Raw genomic sequence first — 26,891 nt, forward strand, 5'->3', positions numbered from 1 at the left:
AATGCAAGTAAGAATTCATGTCAGCTGAAGTGAAGGGAATGTACTGTACATGATAATCATTATGGGTTTGGTTGAGTAATTAACCTGAAATTATTGCCCACACTCCTGACAAACTCTCTTTGAGAAGTTACTTTAAGATGTGCTGGAGGAATCGGACAGATTTACAACTAAATCATTTTTACTTCTTTCTTATAAGTGATACTGAGATTTTCTTTTCAAATCAATGCAAAAACCAAGCTCCTATAATAAAAAAAAGTGCATTTAATTTTGCATCCGAAGTTTTTTAATCAGGTGTGTAGAAATGCTGTGCAGGAGTATTATCTTGAATATTTTAAAGATGCATATCTATTAATTGCACTTTATCGGATTGATAAGATCTCAAGAGTTTAATACTTTCTATTTTTAACAGACTACCTAACTAACACACCAATTTTACTTTATATATAGAATACGGCATCGCATCATTGAGTCATGAGATATCAACGGAGTACAGAACAGTATTAAATGTTCCAAATTAAAATGTGCAAAATACAGGCCAAGAGATGCAGCTATGACAACTATGACATTGTCATTTCCTGATCGGTATACAATCACCAACACTGACTGCAGGTAAAAAGGTTACCGTTAGTCTGACTTGTGTCTGAGCTCAGAAAGAAACTTGAGAAGGACAGAACAATGAAGAGGTGAAAAAAAAGGAAGCATCAGTGAGGTTAAAACTGTAGCCTCAGGGTTCTTCAGGATTCTTTCAGTAAATGTGAACTGCTGGTAAAAGAAACATCAGACCTTAAGAAAGAGATCAAGACACACTCGGGGCTCCAGTTCTTCTCCGAGGTGGTTCTCTCATTCCTCCAGTTGAATGAGTGTGATGGTGAATGTTGAGGACCAGATGGCTCCCTCCTCCCTTCTTCTTCTGAGATACTTCTTGCCTTCCCTTCTTCACTGCTTTCTTACCTCTCTGGCATGAGTCTGCTGGTATGTAGCTGTTTTTTTTCTTTTTTGGCCAGTAGGCAAACAGACCGAAGCATGCTGACATTTTCTCCAGCAGGAAAAAAAAATAATGAAATGAAAGCTCTCCTCCTCCTCCTCCTCCTCCTCCTCCTGTCCTGCTCTTCTCTTCTCCCTCGAAAGATGCTGTCAGCTACGAGCGGCCTTGTTCAACACCACGAACACACACAAATGCTACTTTTCCCTTCTGCAACACACACGCATGTGTGCACCCGACTCTCCTCATCCGCAGACGAGATTTAGTCGAACCCACTCTGTCCCCCATCAGTGGAGCTCCGTCTGTGGGATGTGACAGGGAGGAAACAAGCTGGAGTCATGTTGTAGCTGTGGGGCAGACATGGAGGAAATATCATCATCCTGCTAATGTTGTTTTAAATATCCGTGTCTCTGGGCCAGCCGGCGAGTTCTGCTGCCGTGTTGTCAGTGCTGCTGAGGCTCTATCACAACCAGCATTTCCTCATTCCTCTTGACTCATTCAGTCCGATTTCATTTGAGTTTGCTGAATTTAATTCACTGGGAGTAATGGCCATTTAGATTGTTGTTTGGGTGTTTCTGACTAAACCGCAGAAGTCTGAAAAGAGCTGGTCAATTTTCAACTCACATCATGTTTAATTGAATAGAATTTTTTTTGTTGATTGAATTAAAATATAGATATATGTAAGAACCCCTTATTTCAAGGTTCCATGTTCTTTGCAATAAAATAATATGCGTCTAATCACTTTGCACAAAGATCTATAAAGAATCATCAACAAACTGAGACTGCAAACATTGCAATACACAGTCGTCTGTGCCAGAACTTTTGAGGGGGTGTATAGTGCACATTATCCCTCGCTCTACTCATGATGGTTTTTAATGTTCAAATGTGTTGCAAGGTCAAAGAATCTGAAATCTAATGTACAATGATATAATGATATAAGTGCCGACATACAGTAAGTGCTTTCCAGAAAAGCTGCATTTCATTTTGACGTCCTGCTTGCTGTATTTTCTGAGATGTTTCTTCTGGTTTTGAGTCATTTGGTTGTTGTTTGTACCTGCACCAATTTAATTGTGTCTCAGATTTTTTTTTTTTTTTTTATGTGATTTGAAAACGCTTTGCAAATAAGATGCACATAAAATTCCTTACTCTATGCATATTCTCATTAAGATTTTTCTTCACACTTCAGCCACGAAGCGCTTTTAGTTTTTCCAACCTGATGCCAATGTGTAAAATTGGCTAAAAATGTGTGAATCTGAGCACTTCTCCAGTATTTTTTTGTCTTGTTTTTGGTAAACCCTTCTAATCCGATGGCTTCAGTTTCTCAGCTCTGTCCCTCCGTTTCTGTTTTTCTCTTTTCTCCCTGAAACCAACTCCTCTCTGCTGACATTGCAGATGCATCTTTATGATGTAAACCTTTGTAATGGTTTCTGCTGCTTCCAGGGGCTTCTAATGACAAGATCAAAACACATCCTGCTGTAACACACACACACACGGACGCAAACTTTTCTGCTAACTTGTGTTGACATTTTTTTTCTCGTCTTCTCTTCAGATTCTGAGTAACAGAAAAGGCTTACTACCAGAACCAAACCTGGCTCAACTGTTGACCAGTATGACCAACCCAGCTGCCCTGCAGATCCTTATGAGGCCATACCAGGGCGGGAAAAGAGGAGGTATGTCTCCAGTTCAAAACTACCAGCATTTCTTCAAAGAACACTGATAATCATCACAGCATTTATGCTGTTGAGGTCTGATCACTGGCATGATCAGATCAATATTTTACAAAGCTTTTCAACAAGACTAGGTCTACATTTTGTTGGATGTTGCTATATGAGATGCAAAAACAGAGATCTGAACTTATCACATGTTGATATAAATAAAAGTTTAAATGAAAATAGTTGGATGAAAAATATCTGGCCCCTAACCCTTCTCTCAAAAGTCAATTCACTATAACATGGGTAATGAAGCATCAATCAACAATAAAGAGATATTTTCAAATACAAAACTGGCCATGTAAAAAAAGAAAAAGTAGTTGGTTTTGGTTATTGAAAATAAAATTACAATTATAGTCCTGTTCTGTTACATTGCTATCAGAGATGTAGTTTTTTTTTTAGTTGTTGTTGAAGGGCTTTGTGCCACACATGTTGCTGCAGATGTTAGCTGACAGCCGTAAAAGCACAGCAGGGTTTTTTAACCACCACAGTGAACAAATTGTTTAATGCAACTCTACTTTGGACTTTATAAATGTACAAGTGAGGCTTTCTGAAGACATTTTGTCCTCTTTCTCTAGTAGCTACTAGCTAGCTAGCAGCTAAGGAATAGGATGTAAGCACTTAGCTGAATGTTTGCTGTCCTGGTCTGGTTTGTCTGTTTAACTTTTTACTGGTTTGTCAGATGTGTTGGACTCTTGTATCAGTTTATTTTTTGGCAGGGCGACTAAAATGATAACACAGTGGTTTATTCCTCTGCTAAGAGCCTCACCCTCAAAGTATTCTCTCTGCTCATAAAAACAGTCTGGATGCTGAGTGCATATGGTGTTTAGGTACCAGATGGTACTGTAACCCTGACAGGAATGAAATTTAAAAATCCACAAACCGAATATCGACCGCAACAAATACACCGTGTGCACATTTATTAAGCATATTTTCTAACTCCAAGTAGGACAAATGTAATAGTTTTAGGCTTAACAGGTGATGGGTACTTTATTCACTTTTTATGATTTCAGTGCATTTTTGGGGTATAAAAAGTGAATTCAAGTTAAAAACCGAGAGCCTCCTTTGGAGTTCTCTTTATTCAAGACAACAACAACAAAGACTGTTGGCATGAGCTGGTTGTGCCTACGTATGGGGGGTTCTCAGACTTTAGAGTTTCTGATCGACCAAATTAAACTGAATATAATTTGATTCCCATCAACATCTGATGTCTCAGTGCATCTCTAGTTGTGACAGGAATGAGGCGAGAAATGGGAGGTACCAGCTGGAAATCTTTTGTACTTCATCTGCATCAGATAAAGTTCAAGAGACAAGAAAGCATTGGGCAACAAAATGGCAAAAATAATATTTAAATATTATTTTAAAATATTGTGGGCAAAAGCATACATTTCAGCCAGTGTCATTTTGAATTCTAACAGATGACATCTACACTGAACAATATTTACATTCTGATATGAGAAAATCCCTTGAGAAAAATATAACAACATTGAATTTCTTTTTGTTTGCATTGATGTTTGTTGAAACATGTAGAATATGTAGAGCTAAAAACCACTGACCCAAAAACTTGCACATCAACAGCATGCATGCACATTCAAGACTTTGTATAACGTAGCAGACTTAAAGGCCTATCAAAGCCTTAAACTATTTCAGTAATCTTCTCACTCCAAAGGGACTCGCTTGGTAATCAAAGACCTGCCGTCTCTGAGTGCGTCTGTCTGTTAGGCTTTCCTATATAGGCTTCTGTAATCATCTAGTCTTCATTATTTGATGAATGGCTAATCAGGTATTAAAATGAAATTGTGTGACATTAGTGGAACAAATGAGAACAGGAAGGAGGGAAGATGGGAGAGGTGGTGGCGCTCTCTTAAACAGGAGCATGCACAATTAAATTCTAAAATTAGGACCCTGATTAAATGTTAAACTTTCTGCACCTATTCTGGTGGAGCCTACCATTAGCATTGACGCTTGGATTTATTCTGAGTGAAATTTGTGGGTAACTCACTGCACATTAAAGCTGAAGGAAAGGCAGAGGTTGGATGGTACTGACTTATGAGTGTGGTGAATAAAATCAGTCATAGTCTCATAAAATGAGGAAGAGGCTTCCTCTGCTATTAAAGCTAACCTAAAACCAACAGATTGTGTCATTTTGGTTAGTAGGACTCAGTTTTGACATTGTTTTTGCTTCTGTCTTGTGGACCACCAGTCTTTCATTTTCATTACCTGCTGGCAAAAACAACGTAATGAATTAGTATTAAAATTATTATCTCATAGTGTCCCTGTACTGATTCACCAATGTATTGTTTCTTCTAATGTGAACAGGAACTTGAGCTCAGGTTGTGACTAATATACACTTGCCCAGTTGACCCAGTTTTCACAAAGTACATGCGAGCTATTGGTCCTTCATCTTTAGTTCACTCCACAGATTGAATCCCAGTCGGGGATTTGTGCAAGGCAGTCAATAATGTTCACTTTGCCCTAGTGGAGGTACTTCATCACCAGCAGTAACTTAGTTTTCGGTTCTTGTCATATTGGAAGACAAAAAACACAACTTGGATCCAATTTAGCTGTTGACTTCTTTAAGTTTGCTCCTTCCAGCTCTAAAAGATTCCCAGTTCCAGGCGTTTAAGATGCGCTTCACATTTAAATGCAGCATGCCGTTTGCTTAAACCTACAGTATGGATATCTCATTTAGTAAACTCAAGATGGACATCTAAAAGTTCCCATTGACTAGTTTACGTCAGGGTTGCATTTTACCACTGAGCAGCAGGCCAGTCCTTTTTTCTTCATTCTAAAGTCTCTGTTTCAGGAGTGACTTTACTTGAGGAATGCAGTAGTTTTAGCCCGTGTCCTGGATATGTCTGTGTGTGGTAGCTGTTGGGCCTTTTTGAATTTCTTCCAGTCTCTTGAGTAGCTTTGCTTCACAATGCTCCCAAGGCTGTGGTTATCCTGGTTGGTTATGCAACTTTTTCTACTGAACTTTTTCCTTCCACTCAACTTTCCATTTATATAAATGCTTACAGCACTCTTTAAGCTACCAGCCTCTTTAGCAAAGATTTCTAAAAAATTCTTTGTAATTTGTCTGAGAATCCAAATTTTGGATTTTCATTTATGTTATGAAATAAGACCTTAAAGTATCACTGAGTGTTATGAATGTATATAAAGATATTGATGAAATTGATTATTTAATTATGTTCTTATTGGGATTCACTTATCCTATGTAGCACATAGTTGCTTTTTAATTTTAAAAAAGCTTTTTTTCTGTCAAATTGGATCTCAGCATCAGTCTTAACAGTAGTGGTTTTTTCCTAGCTGGTTGCCCACAGGTAATTGCTGTAACATTTTCAGCCTCTTTGAATCTAAACAGAAATGTACATTTTAAACACATTTGTTATATGGTCAATAGTTTTTCTGACATTGCATGTCTTGTGTTGGTTTTGCAACAGATAGCTGTGTGTGTCTGAAATGTGCTTTAAGTGACTCACTACTTAAATTACTTAAAACTTTATGTGTGTTAAATTTTGGGAAGATTGATTTTGCCCATTAGTGGCTTTTAAAGAATAAGAAGAAAAATACAAGATGAGACACTGATTGATGTTTCTGTGCATCATTTTGTTTTTTCAGGAAAGTACGGGCGTAATGCAGGCCTCCCGTTCCTCAGACCTCCTCTCACTGCTGCCCTCCTAACACTAGGAAAGGCTCACCAGGTCACATTAAACGCATCATCTTTGTGAGATTTTCACAGCTACTATATTGGTTCCCATGTGAAAGTGAAGTTTTTATTATTTTGCTGTAACCCTACAGAATGCTATGGTTGGTAATGGACTTGTCCTCCAGAATCTCCTCCACATGCAGCTCGCGCAGCAGCAGCTTCTTCACATCAAAGACAAGCGCATCAGCAGTGTAAGACAGCTGAGTTTTTTTTGTGTGTGTATGTGTGTGACATTTTGCATGAATTATTGAGGAAGGTAGATTGTGTTCTTTGACACATGTTCACTTATATTTCCAGCTCCTGCACTAAACGCATAATGAAACTGAATCACCTAAAAATCACTCTACCTAATTGTCTTTTGTTTTGTTTAAAGTAAGACCTGGAGGTGATAAAGTTTCCCTTGACATTTCCATTTACACATTTTCTTTTCAAATGTCTCTCATGTTTTCTTTAATTGCTGAGAAGAACAAAGCTAAAAGTCACAGTCGGTGATGCTTAGATGCTGAAACTTGCAGACCAGATGCTTTACTAATGTTATTTTCTCCCTCTGGCTCCGCACAGCATTGAAAACACTAATCCGTTATGTATTTTAAATGTAGCTTTTCTATTTTTCGCCCAGTGGCATTTCTGAATGATTTCCACATCTATGGCTTATGCAAGAAGGAAAAGTGTTTAATAAAAATACAAACCATGTCTGTTGTACTCTACATTAGTTTTCATTTTATTGTGTAAAATACCCTAAAATTATATTTTGTTGTAAATTGTTTTATGTCAATAAAGTTGGACTGAGTGTGATTTTTCTGCTGTTTCATCTCTTCTCATTCATCTTTTGCTACTTCTTCTTCTCTTCTCTAATACTCGTCTTTCCTCTGTCTTCATCAGGTCACCAGTCTGCTTGGAGACCCTTCCAGGTTACTGATGCAGAAAGCGTTGTCTCTGCGACCTCCAGGTCTCTTGCCGCTGGGGAAAGGCCTCCTGGGAGATTCCCCTACAGGTGAGCAAAATTTACTCATAAGACACCACTGAAACAGTTGGATGGTATTATAACTCTGAACAAAAGATAGAAAACCAAGGCCTACAGTTTGTCTCACCAGGAACTTGATCAAATACCAGCTTCTTTTGCTAACTAGTTCTGTGTTAAAGCATTTAAGGGCAAAACGTTAATTTATCCTGCTACAAATGTACCATGGTGTTTGTTAAAACGGTGGACCCCCACCTATTCACATCTACTCAATGTTTGCAAATTGACTAAACGTTCAATTTCTGTGGAACTTCAACTCCAAAGTATTTGGGCAAAATTCACCACTTCATGCGATTTTTTTTTTGTAGTGCCAATCTAAAATATATTTTAAAAAATGCAGTTTGAGAAGCTATACCAAGTCATAATGCTATTTATGACTTGCTATTAGCTAGTGTTGGCAAATCAATCAATACAGTAATTTGGTGTTTAAAATATTTTTAGGCAGTTAGAAGTGTATATAAGGGAGTCCCAAGTATTCATGGGCAGCAGTTCTCTCTAACCCTGACGAATACCGAAGTTCACTGTGTCACCATGCTGTTGAGAGACCAAACTCAATTTGTCATGGATTTGAAATCTAGTAGCAGATGGAGTAATAAAGAGTTAATTTATACTTCTAGCTGTTTATATGTTATCCAACCTTCACTTCCACAAAAACATGTACAAATTCAATTTATAAACATGTTCCTTTAGGGTATATTATGTCATAAAACACAGAGATAGCTAACTGGGTATGGCTAGATGTTTAAGGTTAGCTAGTCTGCTAGCTAGTCTACATAGCTAGCTTACATTTTGTGGCGCACACCCACAAAATGAAAAAAACAGTCAGGGTAAATCTAACCTCTGAGAGAAAAAATGTTCTGGAGGAATTCAAAGTTGCCTTTAGTTAATAACGTTCTCTATTCTAAAGTGTCAAGTTAGGGTTAGGTCACCAAGAAGATTCTTAAAGTGGAGGATTTTAAACAAAGTTGAGTTCTAATCCACATTGTGTTGATGCTCAGCAAACTATTCTTAGACGTCTAGTGCCCAAAGGTAGGGATATCTTCATACTGGAAGATCATTGCAGACATGTGAACTTGCTGACACAAACTCTAAGCGTTTGGGTTGTCAGAGCCGAATATCTCGCAGCTGTACATTACTGTACAAAACATCCCCAGGAAGCAGCGGTGCATTTTCAGTTTAAATCCCCAGCAGAGATGAGCTGTTGTTGCTTTAAATGGAAATGATATCTCACATATAATGCACAGAGACAAAGCAGACATTTGCGTGTACTAATGTATTTGTGGGTCTGTCCTTCTGTGTGTTTTGTTTGTGAAGTAAAGCCATAATCAATGTTAGCTTGGAATGTTGGCCTTAAGGCTCGTTAGAGCCAGTTCTGTCATTGTGCTGCAGAGGTTATTTGTCACAGCGTTATTAGATCTGTAATATTTATGACTGTGTGTTCACCTTTAGTGTTGTATGTGTGTGTCTTTTGTTTATATGTGTACATACATCTTTTTGTTATTAAACCCTGGAGTGAGCAAAAGAGATATCGGGAGTGTGCAGCTAAGTGCTGAGCTGTAGATGAGCATGATAAGTGATGAAGGATGAGCAGGAAGCCCATTGTAAAATATTACAGTCAGCTCTACAGAGACAGTCAGGCTAGAATCTCAGGTTTCACCGAGACAGTTTTTTCTTCCAGAGGAGATAGACACTGATGGTCATCAGTAAAAGCTGTTTCTTATAGAGTCTGGCATCCTTCTCCCACCTTACTTTGCTTAATTTCCTCTACTTTATTTCTTTGCGCTATCTTTCTCCTTTCTTATCTTTCCTTTCCCTCTCATTCATTTCCTTTGCTTCTTCTTTTTAATCTCATATGTTTTCCCATCTTTTTCATCGTAGAGTTACTCCAGGAGTCTGTGCCAAATTCTACCCACAACTCTACAGTAGTGGTGTCTGCAGCAGGTGTGATGCCATACCTTCAGGGTCGAGGAGCAGGAACAGGCGGGGGAGACCAAAACCTCTCCCATTCTGTGTCAACAACCCCTTCTGCTTCCTCCTCTTCCTGTCCCACCTCCTGCGACAGGCAGCCGGCTCCTCCCGGGACGATGGGGAGCGCCCAGCCACAGGGGCAGACGTTCTCTTTGGGTATAAGTAACTCAGGCCTTGGCCCGCCTCCACCTAAGCCCCCTGGAGGAGGGTATACATCATCAGGCCAGCACAGCAGCTCAGATGGTAACAGCCTGACTAACATGGTGAGCATAGCAAGGTGTAATAACGCCACCCTGTTCCATAGCTTCTTCTTTCTGCATGCAAGATCAGCCAAGATCACCCTTTTCTAGTCTTTGAAGACTTTTGTTTTACCGGATTACACCACGCTTCTTCTTTATTTAATATGAATCAGGCCTGGAACCGGTGATTATCTTAACACTAGATTAATCTATCGATTATTATTGATTAATTGATTCTGCAGATTTTCATTTAAACACTAAAACTTTTTCTAATGCAGTGTTAGAATTACATTAAAAGATACAAAGAAAATGACATATTTGGCCTAAAATGCAATAACAGCATTCCTAGATAACAACTATTTTTTGTACAGACGATCATTTGCTATAAATTATTGCAAAAGATGAATTTATGCCACTTGAGTTAAGGACATTTTTACAAAGGTTGTTACTGACTGTGTTCTTTCAGCAAAAGGGCCTTTTTTGAGTCTGTATTTGCCAGCTAATGATTTATCAATTACTACATTAGTTGACAATTGTTCTGATAATCAATTCATCACAATTATTCCAATTAATCGTTTCAGCTCTAATAAGAACCAGCTGTAACTGCTGGTAACAAGTAATTTACTGTGATTAAGGATTTGACCATTTCTTTTTGAGTGTAACTATTGGCTGGACACAACTTTTGCAACTATATTAGTCATAAACTGTAAATATAATATATGTTTTATTTTCTTCTGGCAACAACAAACATTGCAACTGAACAATAAAATGCAATGTTCATGTAACATAATACTTTAACACTTGGACATAAAAGCAGGCTCTTTTAAAGATTACTACATGATATGTATTTTATGTATCAAAATACAGGCTGTTCCATTGTTCCTTCACTACCAATAATTAAGGCTGGTACTGTTGATTTTATAAACCTATATGCTTTTTGTCACCCTCTGTTTTTTTAATAGCCATTTTCTTTCACATGAAATTTAAAATTGAAATTTACATTTTGCTGACGTCTCTAGCAACAGTGATGTCAGCAAATGCTAAAATGTCTATATTTCTCGCTACTGAACCTGGTAATTTTCTGACATTTTAAGACCTTCAGTTTGCCTCTCTCCCTTCATGGTTGTCTTTCCTTCTCTGACATCCCTTGCAGTCTTCACCTGCGCCAACTGGTTTGCTCTTTGATTGCGCCTCGTTTACCACACAACACTTTTACAGTACTTTAACCTGATTCCTCCCAAGTCGGTGTACAGGCATAATCAGCGCTGAGGTTCTTCTGGGAACTAATTCCCATCTTGGGATTGTCTTAAAATGTTTTAATTGGAAAGGAAGTGTAATTAACAGAACACCTTTTCACAAAGTTCAGCTATAAAGCCTAGTTATTGTGTTATAAATACAGCGCCTTGCAAACCTTTTCATACCTCTTGAACTTTCAAACATTTTGGTATGGTACACAAATGTCAATGTATTTAATGTGACAAATCAATGCAAAATAAAACATTATTATGAATTGGAAGGAGCACTGTGTGGTTAAAGTGTCTTTCTCTCATCAGGTAAACTGTGGTCAAAATTCTTTATTGGGCGATCCTCCTAAAGAAGTGAGATTGCCCTCCAATCCTTACCTGAACTTGGCCAGCGTGATGCCGGGAGTTGTTCTGCAAAGTGAGTGTGAAAACGGGGAAAAAAGGCTTGATTAGGTTTTGTCTTTTATTGTGCAAGTTGTTGGACAAATGGTGTCATAGTAAGACTATAGTGGATGGTCCACCTTTATTACCAAAACTACTCTTGGATTGAATATGCTAAATTTTATATCCAAACAATATGTGCTTGATTTGTGAGGTGATAAATTTGACCTGGTTTGCTTATTTATATGTGGAAGGCAGCAGAAGTCAGCATAGAGTCACATTTTAAATCTCTCTTGCAGCATCATTCATTTCCCTGAGGTGGATGTACATTCAGTACCGTGTAAACATTTATGGCTCAACATGCCTTTTCCATGTAGCTCTGCTCTGGTTGGAGGCTCTGGAAAAAAAACACCAGTCTGAGCCTGGATCATCTGTGTGTGTCAAGCTTCTATTCTCCAGTCAGCTGCAACATCAAATCCTCTGACAGGTGGAGGCCATGAAGTGTTCTGCTGAGTAACTGTGGATCCTGCCACTCATGTGGAAGTTACTTTGACAAGTTCCACCCACCTGGACATTGTTAGAAGAAAACAAACTTGTGGACAGCAGCAGTCACTTTCAGCAGCAGAATGTACAACATGGGGAAAAAAACGCTCAACATTTTTTAGCGTGAAATGAAAAATTATCCATGGGTGTTAAATGTCATAACACACGCAGGGTTTCCCCCTGAAAACATGCTAGGGGCGCTAGAGCAGTCCACCAATGGTCCACTGGGTTTTTGCGGTTTAAACACCGTAGTCTTAAAAAAGGCAAACACAAAAAATACAATGACATACATTTCTTGAACTTGCATTAAATGCTAACTAGGTAATCAACCGGTAGATCTTAAAACAAGCTAGTCAACAAAGTTGGTCACATTTAAAAGTAAAATAAATGAAAAAAAATATTACCTAAATGGATAATAATGAGTAACCATGCTGCTCCTCTCCTAAGTGCACCCAGTAAAACCTGCTGTGACATTCAACTTTCCCTACCAGTTACTTTGGGGCAATAAAACGTTAATCTTTAACTGGAAAGTGATTAACATATTAATGTAATAACATTATTATATGATTACACATACCCCACCCACCTGAAAAGACACTATTATTTTGCACAGTAGCTTGTTTTTTAACTTGTACTACGCTGTAGCTTATGGTTTATGGATCTTCTGGTTTTGTCTGCCCTGGCAGTGATTGGTTAAAATGGTCACCGCTGATTGGATGAAATATGTAGTTCAATACAAAGCAATTCTTGAGACGAGCTGCTGATTGGGAGCAGAGGTCCGCTTTCCTCCAGAACACTGACTTAAACATACAACCAGAACTACATTGGAATGGTTGAGATTATAGAATATTCATGTGTTTCATTGACCTAGTCAAAGTCGAGACCTAGTATAATTGTAAATATGTGGGAGAACCTGATGTTTATCAACAACCCCCATCTGATCCCCATCTGATGAACTTGAGCAATTATTCAAAGAATAAGCAAATGATTTTAATCTGTAGATGTTCAAAGCTGGTAAGTGACTTAACATCTGGAATTGAACAAAAACTCTTTCAAATATTGACTCAGGAAGGTTAAATACACACACTGCACATGTTGGATTTTTATTTCTAGGAAATAAAAATTTATAAAATTATCCATGTTTTTTACATTATCTTATATTTGACTTTGTATTGGTCTGCTCCCAGAAGGGGATTGTGGCTGACGTGATAAAATGTGGAAAAAGTCAAGCAGCACACCACCTTGACCAGCCTCTGTACATCTGAACTCATACACTGCGTCTCTTGTTTGTCTCCCATCAGACTCGGTGGCTAACAAGCCTCAGGGAGGACAGCCGGGCACCGGGATCTACGGGGCCCCAGTGGCTCCTGTGGTCTCGCAGGGCGCTGCCTCATTCTCCCACAGTGCGGTGGCTACAACCCCCGCCCCGTACAACTCCGACACCTCCTCCGACTTCACCCAGTACAACCAAGCCTACACGCAGGTACTGCAAATACTGCAAAACAAATATGCTAATACGTGGATATCTGTTGCTCTGCTGGGTCACAGTTAGCACCTGAATTGCATAGGTGATGGGGAGATTTAACTGTGGGTTTCTGGGAGAAGAGACAGGCAGAATGAGAGTGGATTTGGCAGCGTGTGTCTCCATCTGTCCCCTGCTCCCCTCGTTTCTCAGCCCTCCTCTCAAAATAAGTCGTGAAGCCCTCCTACGGGCTGTTTGTCTGTTCCTCCCATCCATTCTTTTCTCTTTCTCCCCTGTCACTCCGTTTCTCCTTCTCCACTTGTCGTCTTGCCTCCTCCAGCAGCAAATGACATATCTGATATTTAGCGGCGAGAAGAAAGCCCCTTTTCTAAATGTTAATTACAATCTACTTCTCCAAACAAATGAGTCATGATTAGATAACCAATAAAACAGTCGGCTTAATTTGTCTGGAAGGATGAGACAAGGGTGGGGAGGGGAGGACGGGACAGAGCTGTCTGTAGGAACGATGCTTAATGAGTGACAATGAAGGGAGCTTGAGGTGAGGAGTAGGATGCACGAAAACTAGTAAGCGAATCAGAGCAAACATCTCTCTGACATTTTTCTCCTGATTCTGGCTGATCTGTACTTTAGGAGGCCATGCACCAGTGGTACCAGCACTACCAGGCAGCGCAGGCACACACCTACAGTACCGCCGCCCCACAGGATGGCACGGCCGCAGACTACAGCAAGGAGCACACACAGGTAACAGGATGTAAATGCATCCTTAAAAAATCTTATTTCCACAATTAAGGCCTTAAAATGTCTCACAATTGTTAGAAAAATGTAAGTTGACTTTAAATGTGTTATTCACAGGTCTTAAATGTTTTGGCAGAACTTTCTATGTAGTTTATTTTTCTTGAGGGACTTTTCTTTCAGGCAAACATTTGAGTCACACACAGACATCTTCACTCTGTTCTGTAACTTGAGATAGTTGAGACTACCGCTAACTAGCTGCTATATACTCTTGCTAACTAACTTGCCAGTTTTTTGCATCTATTGTGGGTAAATGTAAATGTATCTGCGGTTGGCTGTACAATGTTCTCACTGGCTCAATTCTGTTGCCAACCCACACAATGTTACATGCATTTTGTCAAAAAGTCTGGCTCTACTAAAATATATACAATATGAAACTTTCTTTTGTACATTTCTGTTGTGATGCAGGTCTTAAATTTAATTCATAATGGTCTTAAAATCCCTTAAATTTGAGGTGGAGAATTCTGCAGAGACCCTGGGTAACACAAAGTAATCTCAAAGAGCAAATTCATCCTGGCTGAGAATATTGTGCCTCTGACTTTTAAGAGTGGAATAAAATAGTGTTAAAAACCTCAATTTGTCCACATATCCATGGAGAATAACTTAGCATGTCTTTAATAAGAACTGGGTGACACTTGGTAAGCCTTGAACAGGTTTGTATTTAGGCAGTTTTCACTGTTTTGTCATTTACATAATGGAGCCTCCTGCCATGCAACTTCTCACCTCCCTTTCACTATTACTGATTTACAGTAGAGAAAAAATAATGTGGTTATGCAACTTTGGTAAATAATATTGAACAGCTGTAGATACTTTATGTTATTTTGGTTTTGTTGCCCAGGTGGAAGGTGAACCTCTGCCCTAGTCTCAGGTCTTTTGGTGCCTTTGAATTTATTTTTCTCCAGGTTTGCCACTAACTCTGACCAACATTCCTCTCGCTAATGAAGAAAAGCATGTCCACAGCATGATGTTGTCACCAACATGTTTCATAGTAGGGGTGGTGGGTGCAGGTCAAGGTGCAGTGCAAGTCTTCGATTAAAATTTTGGTCTCATTGACCAGAGCACCTTCTTCCATATACACTTCTTGAAACTCTTTCGTAAAGGTCAGATTGGTGAAGAGAGCAAGTAATAGTTCCCTGATCAACAGATTCTCCCGTCTGAGTTGTGAAACTCAGGATCTTTGGATTTATACTTTCCCAAAACCTCTAAAATCCTACCTGATGTGTTCTTGGGCTTCATGATGCTTTTTGTTCACTAATGTTCTCTAACAAACATATGAAACCTTCACATCTGGATTTATACTGAGATTAAGCTGCTCACACGAGGAACATCCTGTTAAAAGATGTTAGAAGGTTGGATTATATTTTGTAATTTAAAAAAAAACATATTGAAGTTTGTGGTTGCATTATATAAAAAATGCATGTTTGGAGGATATAAAATCCTTTGCATAACACAGTTTATAGTAAAAGATTTTTTTAATGGCTTCCCAACCTGTTCTCAGAGTTTTTGTTTATAAATTAGGATCAACTTGTGAAGTGATAGTAATTTCTGTGACTGTAAGCTGGTTGTGTTCCAGGTTCCTGCCGCCTCCACCTACGGGGATTACACTACCTACATGCAGGCTGTCACTCAGTACTACTCCCAGCCTGCAACAACCAACCAGGCCTTCGCCAGCAAGGTACACAGTCTGACCAAGCTGCAACCAACACCTCATATTCTCTCCATTTACACTGAACATTTTCTTATCAGCGTTCTCTGTAGCAAAAGAACAAGTTTGTTTTAGCATAAGTAAGTTGATGAGCAATGAAAATCCTTACATGTAAATATAGGTAAATAAATTTAATCGAAAGCTTGATGCAAGGCACGTTTCTACAAGTTTCCATTCAATTAATCCATATAAGCACCAATTCGCAACAAATGTCTTGTGGCACTTTGTCAAAATTAACAGAAGTCATTTCAAATCAATCACATACATTTCAATAGATGAAGTTCACTTCATTATTAAAATTGGTTGCAGACTGCTTCCAGTATGGAGCATCTGCATAAAGAGAAAGTTCTCCATGAGGTTTTGCTTCTCTCCAAAGTAAACCGTGTCGTATCCCTCAGATTCCTCCTCTGGCATAAACACTATTTGCATGATTGTTCAGATTGGTTGACACCGATGTCTTCTTTAAGGGTGTAAGTAAATTGGAGAAAAGCATCACTCTGCACCCAGCACCTGATATAAACTTATCTACCCCGTGTGTGTGTGTGTGTGTGTGTGTATGGTTGTCTTCAGTAATGCTGTGAGAACATGATTAATGAGAACCATTTATTAAATTTTAGTGTGCAGAATGAGTCTGTATAAATTCATAAGGTCTTCTGAAGGGTTTACATTCAGATTTATTCATGCATGCATGTGTGGTATTCAGCAGCTGAAGCTTTGATAATGACCTCAATTTATGTTCACGGGAATATTTTATACAGGTTTCGTCTGAGTGTCATAAACAAATGTGATAAATATCGAGTATGGCCTTTAACAACCACTAGAGAGCAGAAAAGTTAACAGCTGGCAAAATCATGAGATGCAAATTATAAGTGTACAATTTTAGGGGGTAGTTTCATCCTTGCAGCTTTTATTGACTGATCTTTTTTTGCATCGGTGTGTGTGTGTGTTGCAGGAAGTGGAAGTGTGTAAGCCTTTGGGGGTCCCACTGCACGCAGTCAGTAATGGTCCAGCACCTCCTCCCGCAGTCCTACCTGCCGCCGCCGTGCTCCCAGCCTACAGCACCCTGCCTTTAATGCCCGGCTTCCTCGGATCTCCACACCCACCTGCAGCTACACCCAGCTCCGTCACACATGCACACACTGCAGCCACCGACTGGAACACGTATTATTATGTGAGTAAAAATTACATAAAGGCATCAAGCTGTTGGCCATTTGTACTTTCATACTTTTCTAAGTGAAGCTCAGAGGGAAAAGAGGTAATGATATAATATTTTCATCGGCTTAAAAAAGAAAATCTTAGTATTTGGTATTGCAGTTAAGTGCCTTTGACTTTCATACACAAATTTAATCAGCAGGTTAGGTTTTTTACTGTATGATTTTCTGTCTGGCAGTTTCTGTCTGTAACGCACCATTGTAAATTTAAGTTCAAATATTTGGTTCAAACATCTTTGTATTTTATGCATTTAGGAGACCGTTAATTTTATAAAGACTTAATGAAAGTGAAAGGTTGCATTACAATAAAAACAAACAGAATTTCATTCTATTTCAAGCTTAAATGGCAGGTTTATTAATGTTAACGTGTTCTCAATCACCACACTTCCTGTGGAAAAAATTAACTGAATATGTTCAGGTTTATGATTATTTTAAATCGTTGGATTTCATTTCCTCTGTATTTCTTGAAATTTTCAAGGCAAAAATGTTTTACAAAGTGTTTCTGAAAAGTTTTTCACTAACATATTACAGTCATAGCTAAGTGTGGAAAAAACTAAATAAGAGGATTGAAAATATTATTTCAAACATCCTCTACTATATTCTGTCCTTGTGTCCTTCTTTTCCCTGTCTTCCTTTTGTCACCCATTTCCTTTCCTAGCATCCTTCCTTGTTTCCCCTGACTTGTCTCATCCCTTCCTTTCTCATGTTTTTCCTTTTCCCTTCTTTTCTTGTGCCCTTCCTTGGTTCATTTCTTTCTTCCTCCTTGTGTCTATTATTTCCTAGTTGTTCCTCTTTCCATTGTTCTGTTCTTGTCACATTCCTTCTCTTCTTCCTGCCTTCTGTTTTTCCATCTTTCCTTTCTTACTCCATTATGTTTTTCTTGTATTTAGGGAGGTATGTCTTACCTCTCTTCTGTCCTTCCTTAATCTCTTCATTGTGCTGTTCCTTGTGTCCATCCTTCTCTCTGTCTCCCTTCCTTCCTGTATCTGGTATTTTCAAGATATTTAAGTTTGCACTCTGTGGAAATATCTGGTATAAATCCATATTTAACTTTAATTATTAATAATTTAAACATGTGTAAACAACTGGGAACAGTGGAAATGTAAGTCAAAATAGATTTGTGGAAAAATGTCAGAACCCTGAATTACATCAGGGTTTTTACAGAAAGGTTGGTACACTTTCTGTACCCAGCCAATCCTTCAAAGTGATTGTGCTAACAACTATTCCTCCATACACCCTCCTATTAAATATATAATTATGAATATAATGATACCATAGAGGTAAAGCATCAGTGCAGCTTGCTTGGCATTCTCTTTTCTCTTGTTTTTGTTGAAGAAGTTTAAGGCTGTATAATCTACAGGAGGTTCATAGAAAGGAACACTGACGACGTAAACCAAACAGTTCCAGACTTCCTTGCTGGGTCTCGCCTTTAGTGAGATTTACGTTTGTTTGTGCAAACTGCCTCTGTGGCCCCCTCGCTCTGCAGTGACGCCCTGCTGAATCTGTACAAGAGCTGCTCCCTTTTTTCACTTTCCACTCAGTATTTCTCTTTAACAGCATTGAGAATATTTAGGATCTTAGACCTTATGCAGGTCAAGTCTCTAAATTAATCATAAATGAATATGATTAATTTAGGATGGATTGATGGAGTTTGTCCACTGAGGATTAACTGGAACAGCACAAAAATATATTAGAAGTTTAATTATCAACAAGTTGTATCAAAACAGTGTCAATATGTTTACAATGAGATGTGTGTTTTCTGAACGTTGTAGCTGTGTGTGTTGAGTCAGATACCTTCGGCAACAGAAACTCGTGTTGGGATTTGTTTTCCGTTGCTGTAGAGAAAACTCGATACTGCAGCGTCTGAAAGATCTTTTTCAGTTGAATGGAGCCCAGTCCTGATTATTTCTTCACTTTGAGGCGTCCTATTGTTTGAGCACATGATAGTTTTGATTTTAATGAAATATTAGAGTGTGACTGATTGGGATATTGCTAATACTGGATGTTGCTGATGGTTAGGGAATTTGATAATACCACATGTTAACAAATCAAACAAAGTTGGTTGTAGTTAGCATCCATTTCTGTCAAAGTGTATAAGTTCCTTTGGACTTTCTTTACATTCATTATACATAGAGCTTGTTTTCTGCTGTGGTTTCAATATCACATATGTTCTCTTCCCATAATGCCTAATAAAGTTTATTTATTTATTTACTGTTTTAATAATAAAAGCTAATTGCAACGCTAACTTATCTGTTTTTATGCATCATCTGCTTAGGCATTTGACAACAGTATTCCAGTAATAGGATGAGGAATACTTTGCTGGTTCATTTAACTGTTGTGCTTTAAACATCTAGAATATGAAGTTGTTCCACTTCAAACGTAGGCCTGTCACAATAACAAATTTCACTGGATGATAAATTGTCCCTGAAATTATTTCAAGAAATTATAATGTTGATTTTTTTGAGTCCAATTTCAAGTAATACATGGATAATGGCAATATAATAAAAGGTTTCCTTCTCAAAGACCAATAAACCTACATTTTTAAAGAACACTCTACACAGGAACTACAAGACATTTTAAATATTCAAAATAAAACACAGCAACCAAAAACATTAAATAAAATGGAAATGAAAACCTCACACACATCCGAAACCATAAATAAAATTAATGATCGTTTCTTTGTAAACAAAATTGCCCTTCAAAAACCATTAATCACCAGAATAGAAATGATTAAGGTCATTTTAACTGCTACAGGCTTATTCAAGCAAACAGTGTGGGTTAAAATGACCTTTTGCCGAATAACTTTTTTTTTTAAACAGCTTTGAAACAAAATATTCTGATCCATCCATGGATTAAACGTTTTCACGTCCTTCCCCCGCCTGTCGTTTTCTGTCTCCTCAGAACCAGACCCGTGGCATTAAGAGGGACTACCCTCAGCTAGCGGTGCAGGAGGCGCCGCCATCGGAGGGCGCGTACATCGGGCAGCACTCCCAGGGCCTGGGGGGGCAGTATGCCGACTACTTCAAGAGGAAGAGGCTGTAGAGTGAACCAAATGACCTTAAAGCCCACAGCTTCAGGAGGGAGACACAACCAGCTGGATGTCACGGCTCCCTCTAGTGGCCTTTTCTGTGGCTGCCATTGTGCGTCCCTGCAGTAGGTGTCAGGTTGTGTTGAGTCAGGGTTGCAGATGGCCGGAGTGAAAACAAGCCATAGTGCTCTTTGATTTTGAAACTTTAGTACACTCTTTCACAGTATTGCTTTTGTCTTGTTCAAGCCTTAACTATTTATCTTAAATGTCAGTTTCTCTGTCACTGTTCCTAACTAATATTATCCTGTACATCTTTTTTTTTTTCAAACATAATCTAAGCTAAAGTATATTATATGTGTGTGTAGAAGCTGCTTTTGTATTTGCAGGCAGCTGACCTGTCTGGATGCTGAAACTGCCCCCCAGTTTTCCACGTCTTTTTTTTTTAAAGAAACTCAAATTTGATTCGTCAGTCAGGCTGACATCCATTTCTTCTAGCTTCACTGCCTTTTATTACCCAGGACTCTCTCTAAACCTACCTGTGGGTGTGTGTGTATGTGTGTGTTTTGTGTGTTGCTTTGCTGTTATCTGTAGGAAGCGTCAGCCATTTCTATCCCAAGTTTTGGGAGAACATCAGGAAAAAAAAGGGTCTAAATCGATCAAATCCCTTAATTTTGGTGAATTAAATGGAGTCCCTCAATAGTTGGACTTTTCAGATGTAGATTGAGGGAATAACTAAATTAACTGCTGTGTAAATATCGCAGTGTAGTATAGAATATATAAAGCCATGCGTAACAGACAATAACACATAAAATAAAGGGCGTTTTGATGCTCATTTTTGAGTGTGGTGTACAACAGAAAAAAATATTCAGCGTCAGATTTGCTTTGTCGATCTACAATATACTCTTATATATTTGTAATATAATATTCCGAGGCAGTTTAAGTATTGTATTAACAATAAGTCCTGATGAGACTTTAACGTAGTTATTTGTTTTGTTTTGTACTGTTTAAGCCAAATATTCGGGTGCAGTTTTCCTCCTCTGCTGTTTTTGTTGTAAATCATTTTCTCTCTTTTTTTGTTTTACTGAAACTTTTGTTGAATCTGTAACAGGAGCTTTAATTTTATATTCAGCCGCCTCTTTCATAAAGCTTTGAGACTGTAGAAATGATTCAATGCAGAATCACTGCACAGCTAAGAAAAAACATCAATGAGGATTTTGCACGGGAACTGTTAAAATATTAATGGTTGAAAGTAATAAAATGGCTCCAGGAGGCTCCCCATCCCCGCCTTAAAATATATTTGTTTTATTTGTAGAAAAATAATTCAGCAGTTCCATTGAGCGATTGAATTAGCTCTGACATTTAGCAGTTTAATTGGATTTGCACAATGAACATACAGTTCTGGTACACTCATCAGCATGAAAATCATGTTTATTTGTGGGTTTTAATGATTTACTTGAACTGTTTGTTTTTTTTAATCAAATTCCTGGGTGATGTAAATTCAGTTATTATTTTCATTTGATAAAAATGTTTGTTCCTGAATTGAACATTTCCACTAGTATTTATATTTTGCAGGAAACTCCTTGCCATCACCCTAATAGCCACCATAACCTTTACAAACTTGCCATCAGTTTGAAATCTGGACTGGGTCGCTCCAAACATTAAACAAACTTCTGGTCAGAAGAAACATGTTGATAAAATTAAAACATTGTGTTTAAATCAGCAGGATCAGGATCGCACATCCAGCTTGCCGCAAGTTTTGACCAGCCAGAAGGAACGTCTCACTGTTTTACTAACAATGATGGAATGTAAGCTTGTGGTCAGAACTGTATGTTAAACAACAATGTGCAAAACTTTCCTCTTAATTTATTTGACCAGTTTAGTAGCAGTAGAGTCAACCAGATTATTTTTTTTCATGTGATTAAGATAGTTTGCAAGAGTTTTTCTGTATTTAAAGTTGTAGGATGAATGAAATCTAGACTCTTTTTTTTTTTTTTTTTTTTTTTTTGCACAGTTAAAACCAGATATTTACATACACTGTACAAAAAAAAAATACATAAACTTCTTTCTCTGACATTTATTTGGACTAAATCAGCAATGTTAATCTTGCTTTATATGTCGCTTCTGAAATAATGACTTCCTCCTTGCTGGATGGCCTTTCAGTCCATGTTGGTAGAAAACACGTCTCATTGTGTATAATGACACGTTTACCAGCTGGAGCCGGCATCGCCACAGACTCTTCTGCTTTTGGTCTGCAGTGAGACCAAAGCACTGTAAGCCGTCTCCTTCCTGAACAGTGTGACGGCTGGGCGTGTTCTGGGTGTTTATAGTTGTGTGTAATTGTTTGAACAGATTAATGCGGCACCTTCATTCGTCCGGAAACTGTAACCAAGGATGATCCAGGCGAGTAGAGCTTTTTCTGATACGTTGGCAGATTTTATTTATTTGTTTTTTTACTTTGATGGATGCAGCGTGTTTGAGGTGCTGCTTTATAATCAGAGGCTTTCAAAGCCGTTTTACAGTCTGGACTTTCCCAAAGTATTTGAAAGTGCAGCAATTTTGGTGTATGCGATCTGAAACAGGAAACGCATTGCTTTTGTTGGACAGTGTATGTAAATAGCTGGTTTAATCTGGGTATAATGCTTTTTTTTAAAAAAAATGTATTCCTTGCAAAAATGATTTGAGTTAGTTTTTGGTAATATTGTAAAGCCAGTACACAGAAAGCTTGTATAATGAGAGCAAGATTGTTTTTAATCACAGTTTGAACATTAAACTTTAAGTGCACTGACTTTAAAAAAAAAAAAAGGCAATAACCAAGGCTCCAACTACTGTCAAAGGATGAATGTATAAGGTTTTTATTTGAAGTCTTCAGCCATTCTAAACTGGCACTGGTTTATACACATTGTTACAGCTTTCTCATTTTTTCTATCTCTATTTTTTATGTCTTTGCATTTTGCGTATACATTTCAGAATTTTGTATCTCTGAGAACAATATCACTTGTATTGCCATGGCAGTAACACACACTGTGAAAACCAACAACAATGGCACAAGCAAAAGCAAACCCAGATGTGTTTGTCACTGCAGGTCGGATCGACGTGACGTTTACATCCACACAGAAATAACGGGAGATCAGAAAGCTGAGATTCAGGTATTCTTATAAGGTGTTCAACTTGTAATGAGGGTCATTTTGGTCCAGTAAATAAAAATAATGACCTACCAAAAGTGAACCAGGTCACACATCATTCCCCTGCAGGTCATCAAAAAATAATAAAACCCACATTGAAAATAACTGCTGTAGAACTCCTTTTATAAAGAAGATTAGAGCACCACATTTCTTTTTTTTTTAATATTGATTCTCAGTTCAGCGTAAGTTGTGGCAAAATTTTAAATGAATAAATGGTTTACTGTAACTGCATGGCAAATAACAGCTGGTAATTGTAATATCTGAAATGGAGAATCTACGGGTTACAAAATAAACTGTGCTGTTCTTTTAACATAAACTCTTAGCATGTGATACGGTGCAGTAATGTAAGCAGACAAAGCGCCTTGCAAAAGTTTTCCTACCATTGGAATGTTTTCCAGTTTGTTTGTTTTTTAACCATAAAATTACTAACTTCAATGGATTTCATTAGGATAAATGGCTTTCAAAAATAAAAAAAACTGGAAAGTGTGGTGTGCATTTTCATTTAGTCCGTTTGAGTCGTTACATTGTGAAACCATTTTTCACTGTGGTTACTGCTGGTCTCTCTACCAGCTTTGCATATTGATTGAAATTTGTGTTTATTCAGTTCGTGTCCATTTTTTATATATAAGATCTAGGTCTGGACTTTGACTAGGCCATTTTTACAGACTAATATGCCACTCTATCTCTGGCTGAATGTTTATGGCTTTTATCCTATTGAAAGGTGACATCAGTACATTGAAGTTTGTGGATGGTAGGAGTAGAAATACTTTTGCAAGCCACTGCAACAGCATGAAAGAATTTATACTTCCTGTTTAGAACCTTGTAAGCATCAAATTAGCTGGTCAGTTATACGGAATTTACTGCCAAAAAAACCTGGGTTTTTAAATGTGCATACAAGTTTCATGCAATAACTGGAAATATATATATACATATTTTGGTGTCTGATCAGCTTCTGTCCCTGTATTTGTGCACTTGCGTGTCCGCATGTTTCACTTTTTTCTTTTTGATTTTCATTCTTGTTCTGAGAGCCTCCATCTTTAGCATTTATTGGAGATAAGACCTAACTACAGTGTGTATGTTTAAACCCTCAGATTATTTTGCTGAATTCGCCTCAAACGACCACAGAGCATGTCAACAACGGGTGGTAATCTATATTCAAAACACTTAATTGTCGTATTGGAAGCACTTTGCTGTCATCTGGTGGCCACAGTTTATATGATTGTCTAATTTTGCTAATTTTTATATTAAACCCCTAACTGTATCTGCTGGACTGTACTGTATTCACTTAGACAATCTCTAATTAATTTAGAATCTCCTTGTCAGCAAAAACTATTTCTTGCACGTATATTGTAAATAAATTCAGGCTTAAGGCTTAATCTAAATACTATCAACTTATAATTTGGCAGATTCCTTTTATTGGTTAAATATTTTAGTTTATGCTTAATTTTCTTTGTCTAATTCTTCTTGTTTTTGTCATAGTAATACAAATTATTAGTGTTGTGGATCCAAATAACTCAGTTTATGTTCGTAGTTTGGGTTTTGTAGTTTCATTTTTCTTTTTTGATTCATCACTTTGTCTCCTATTAACACTCTGATGCGTAAGTGGGTCCTTTTTGACCCGATGAGGTCATCTTTTTGCAATATCTTTGTAATGAAAAGTTTTCATCACTTCATATTCCAGGTATTCCTCAAAAAATATGTTACTGATATCATGCAATTAAAATTTTTAATTTACCCTTTATACATTTTAAGAAATATCATGTTTTATATTACTACCCCATTCTTCCATGAGCGAGTCAAAAAGGACCCGCATTCATTTCCTATGGAATTTAATGAGGAATCTTTGTTTCTTACCAACTATGACTGTCAGGAAAACATTTTTTTGTGAACCATACACAAAAAAAAAACATACACTGAGTCCGAAGCATTACCCCTGATAATAATATGATATAATATGATAATAATATTTTACACAGCAAAAACTTTTACAAATAATTATTATTTTAATTGTTTGCCTTCCAAATGTCTGTGTGTGTCAATCATGAGCACTGTGACGGTGTTATTGTCACGAATCAACATATTAGCCTTCTTCAAAATTTGCCAACACTAATTATCTAACCAACTAGCTAACATTACTGCCTATACTTTATTGTGCATGTGTGTTATTTGTCTGCGTGTGTCTCTGTGTGTGTCTGACACCCTTGATAAGAAAACCGAGAGAGAAAGAGAGAGAGAGTGTGTTGAATGACATTCAAAACCTGTTGATCATTGTTGTTCAAGGTTCTTTTATCATCTCAATAAATAAAATAAAAATTCATAGCTATATAAATAAATGCATAAATAAATGAGCTGTAAAAGAGTAGAGTGCCTTCAGGGAGGATGTCCTGCCCCAATTGGAGGAGTTCAAGTATCTCAGGATCTTGTTCACCAATGAGGGTTGCTGAAATGATTTTAGAGTCATGCGGATGTGTTGGAGCAGCACAGTATTGTTCAGATTTCCTGCAACTGCCAGATGATTAGACAGTTTTTGTTTTTTCTTGGGGCTGCTTATATTCTCTTTGGCTTTCCAGCTCTGATTGCTTGTGTCTTGGAGTATTATTCCATATTTTTCTCATGTTGCATGCATATTTGGTAACATTTCTGAACATTTATGGTTTCATTTTGTTTTGTCTTCAGTAACTTCTTCAAATAATGTTTCATCTATTAAAAATATTAGACACTTTTCTATATAAGATTTCCTATTTTTTACTTTAAGAAATGGAAATTAAAAACTTGACTTTTTGCAAACCCCAGACAGGAAACAAGTTTACCCAATCTGCTGGATCCCATAACTTAGTACTGATGTTTCTTTAATGTAAATGCATGTAATTATATTTGGGTCGACTGTAATTTACAGGATTGATAATTTTGTCTTCAGCCAGAAAATATGTAATTCCACATTAATGTTATTTTCACATTTAAAATTTGAGCTGAACCCATATATTCTTTGAACACATTTATAGAATTTTAATGCATCGTTAATATCTTTCTTTAGGAGCAACAGCTTTTTTATATTTTCTATAATTACATTGACAGTTATGAGGAGAAATTATCCATCATTTCAGAACTGTTGACTTGTGTGTGTTTGTATCATCGTCTCATCAGTTTGATGTCTCTGTGGTTTGACTTTGTCCAGTCTTTGTCTCAATACAATTTTAAATGACATTTTCATGTGCAGCAGCAAATTAGCCCCTCCTAATGATGCATCCACCACCATGCTTAATGGTTTTTGCATTTTCTACTTGTACCTCCGTAGACTTTCAAGTAACTACTAATATTTGATTGAAAAAAATGCAATAAGTAAAGTTAGAACTGATGTGCTGTATTTTAGGCTGCCACAGTGTTCTGTGTATTTGCTTAAAAACGTTATAATTATGTGTGTCATGTGGGTGGAGGGTCATGCTGATCTGTTGTATTTATAAAATGGTGTCCATCCATTTTATTATTTTACACAAAAGGGATGCTTCATGATTTAAACATCTGGACCCGCTGTTTGCTTTTGGTGTCCGCAGAGGCATTTGTGACATAGTATTGTTGGTTTTATTTTATTTCCACCGAAAGATTCTTCACCAAACTAGACAGACAATGGGCTTGGACTCATTTCAGACTTCCAGTTTCACGTCTCGTGTGTGAATGACTGAAGCAAAGAGCATTT

At 37.6% G+C, this 26,891-nt stretch overlaps 1 protein-coding gene across 1 annotated transcript in view; it reads left to right on the plus strand.

Moving 5' to 3' along the window:
• raver2 (ribonucleoprotein, PTB binding 2) overlaps positions 1-24,142 on the plus strand; it is an 85,464-nt gene extending 61,322 nt beyond the window's left edge. The window contains exons 6-16 of the mRNA XM_005803912.2: positions 2,532-2,652; positions 6,313-6,395; positions 6,493-6,591; positions 7,283-7,394; positions 9,300-9,652; positions 11,182-11,290; positions 13,098-13,279; positions 13,910-14,020; positions 15,645-15,746; positions 16,729-16,947; positions 19,889-24,142. Coding sequence (XP_005803969.1) covers positions 2,532-2,652; positions 6,313-6,395; positions 6,493-6,591; positions 7,283-7,394; positions 9,300-9,652; positions 11,182-11,290; positions 13,098-13,279; positions 13,910-14,020; positions 15,645-15,746; positions 16,729-16,947; positions 19,889-20,029 — 1,632 coding nt within the window. The 3' untranslated portion in view covers positions 20,030-24,142. The remainder of the gene's footprint in view (positions 1-2,531; positions 2,653-6,312; positions 6,396-6,492; positions 6,592-7,282; positions 7,395-9,299; positions 9,653-11,181; positions 11,291-13,097; positions 13,280-13,909; positions 14,021-15,644; positions 15,747-16,728; positions 16,948-19,888) is intronic.
• The last annotated feature ends 2,749 nt before the right edge of the window (positions 24,143-26,891 follow it).

Source organism: Xiphophorus maculatus, chromosome 9 (assembly GCF_002775205.1).
Source record: "Xiphophorus maculatus strain JP 163 A chromosome 9, X_maculatus-5.0-male, whole genome shotgun sequence".
Taxonomy (NCBI): domain Eukaryota; kingdom Metazoa; phylum Chordata; class Actinopteri; order Cyprinodontiformes; family Poeciliidae; genus Xiphophorus; species Xiphophorus maculatus.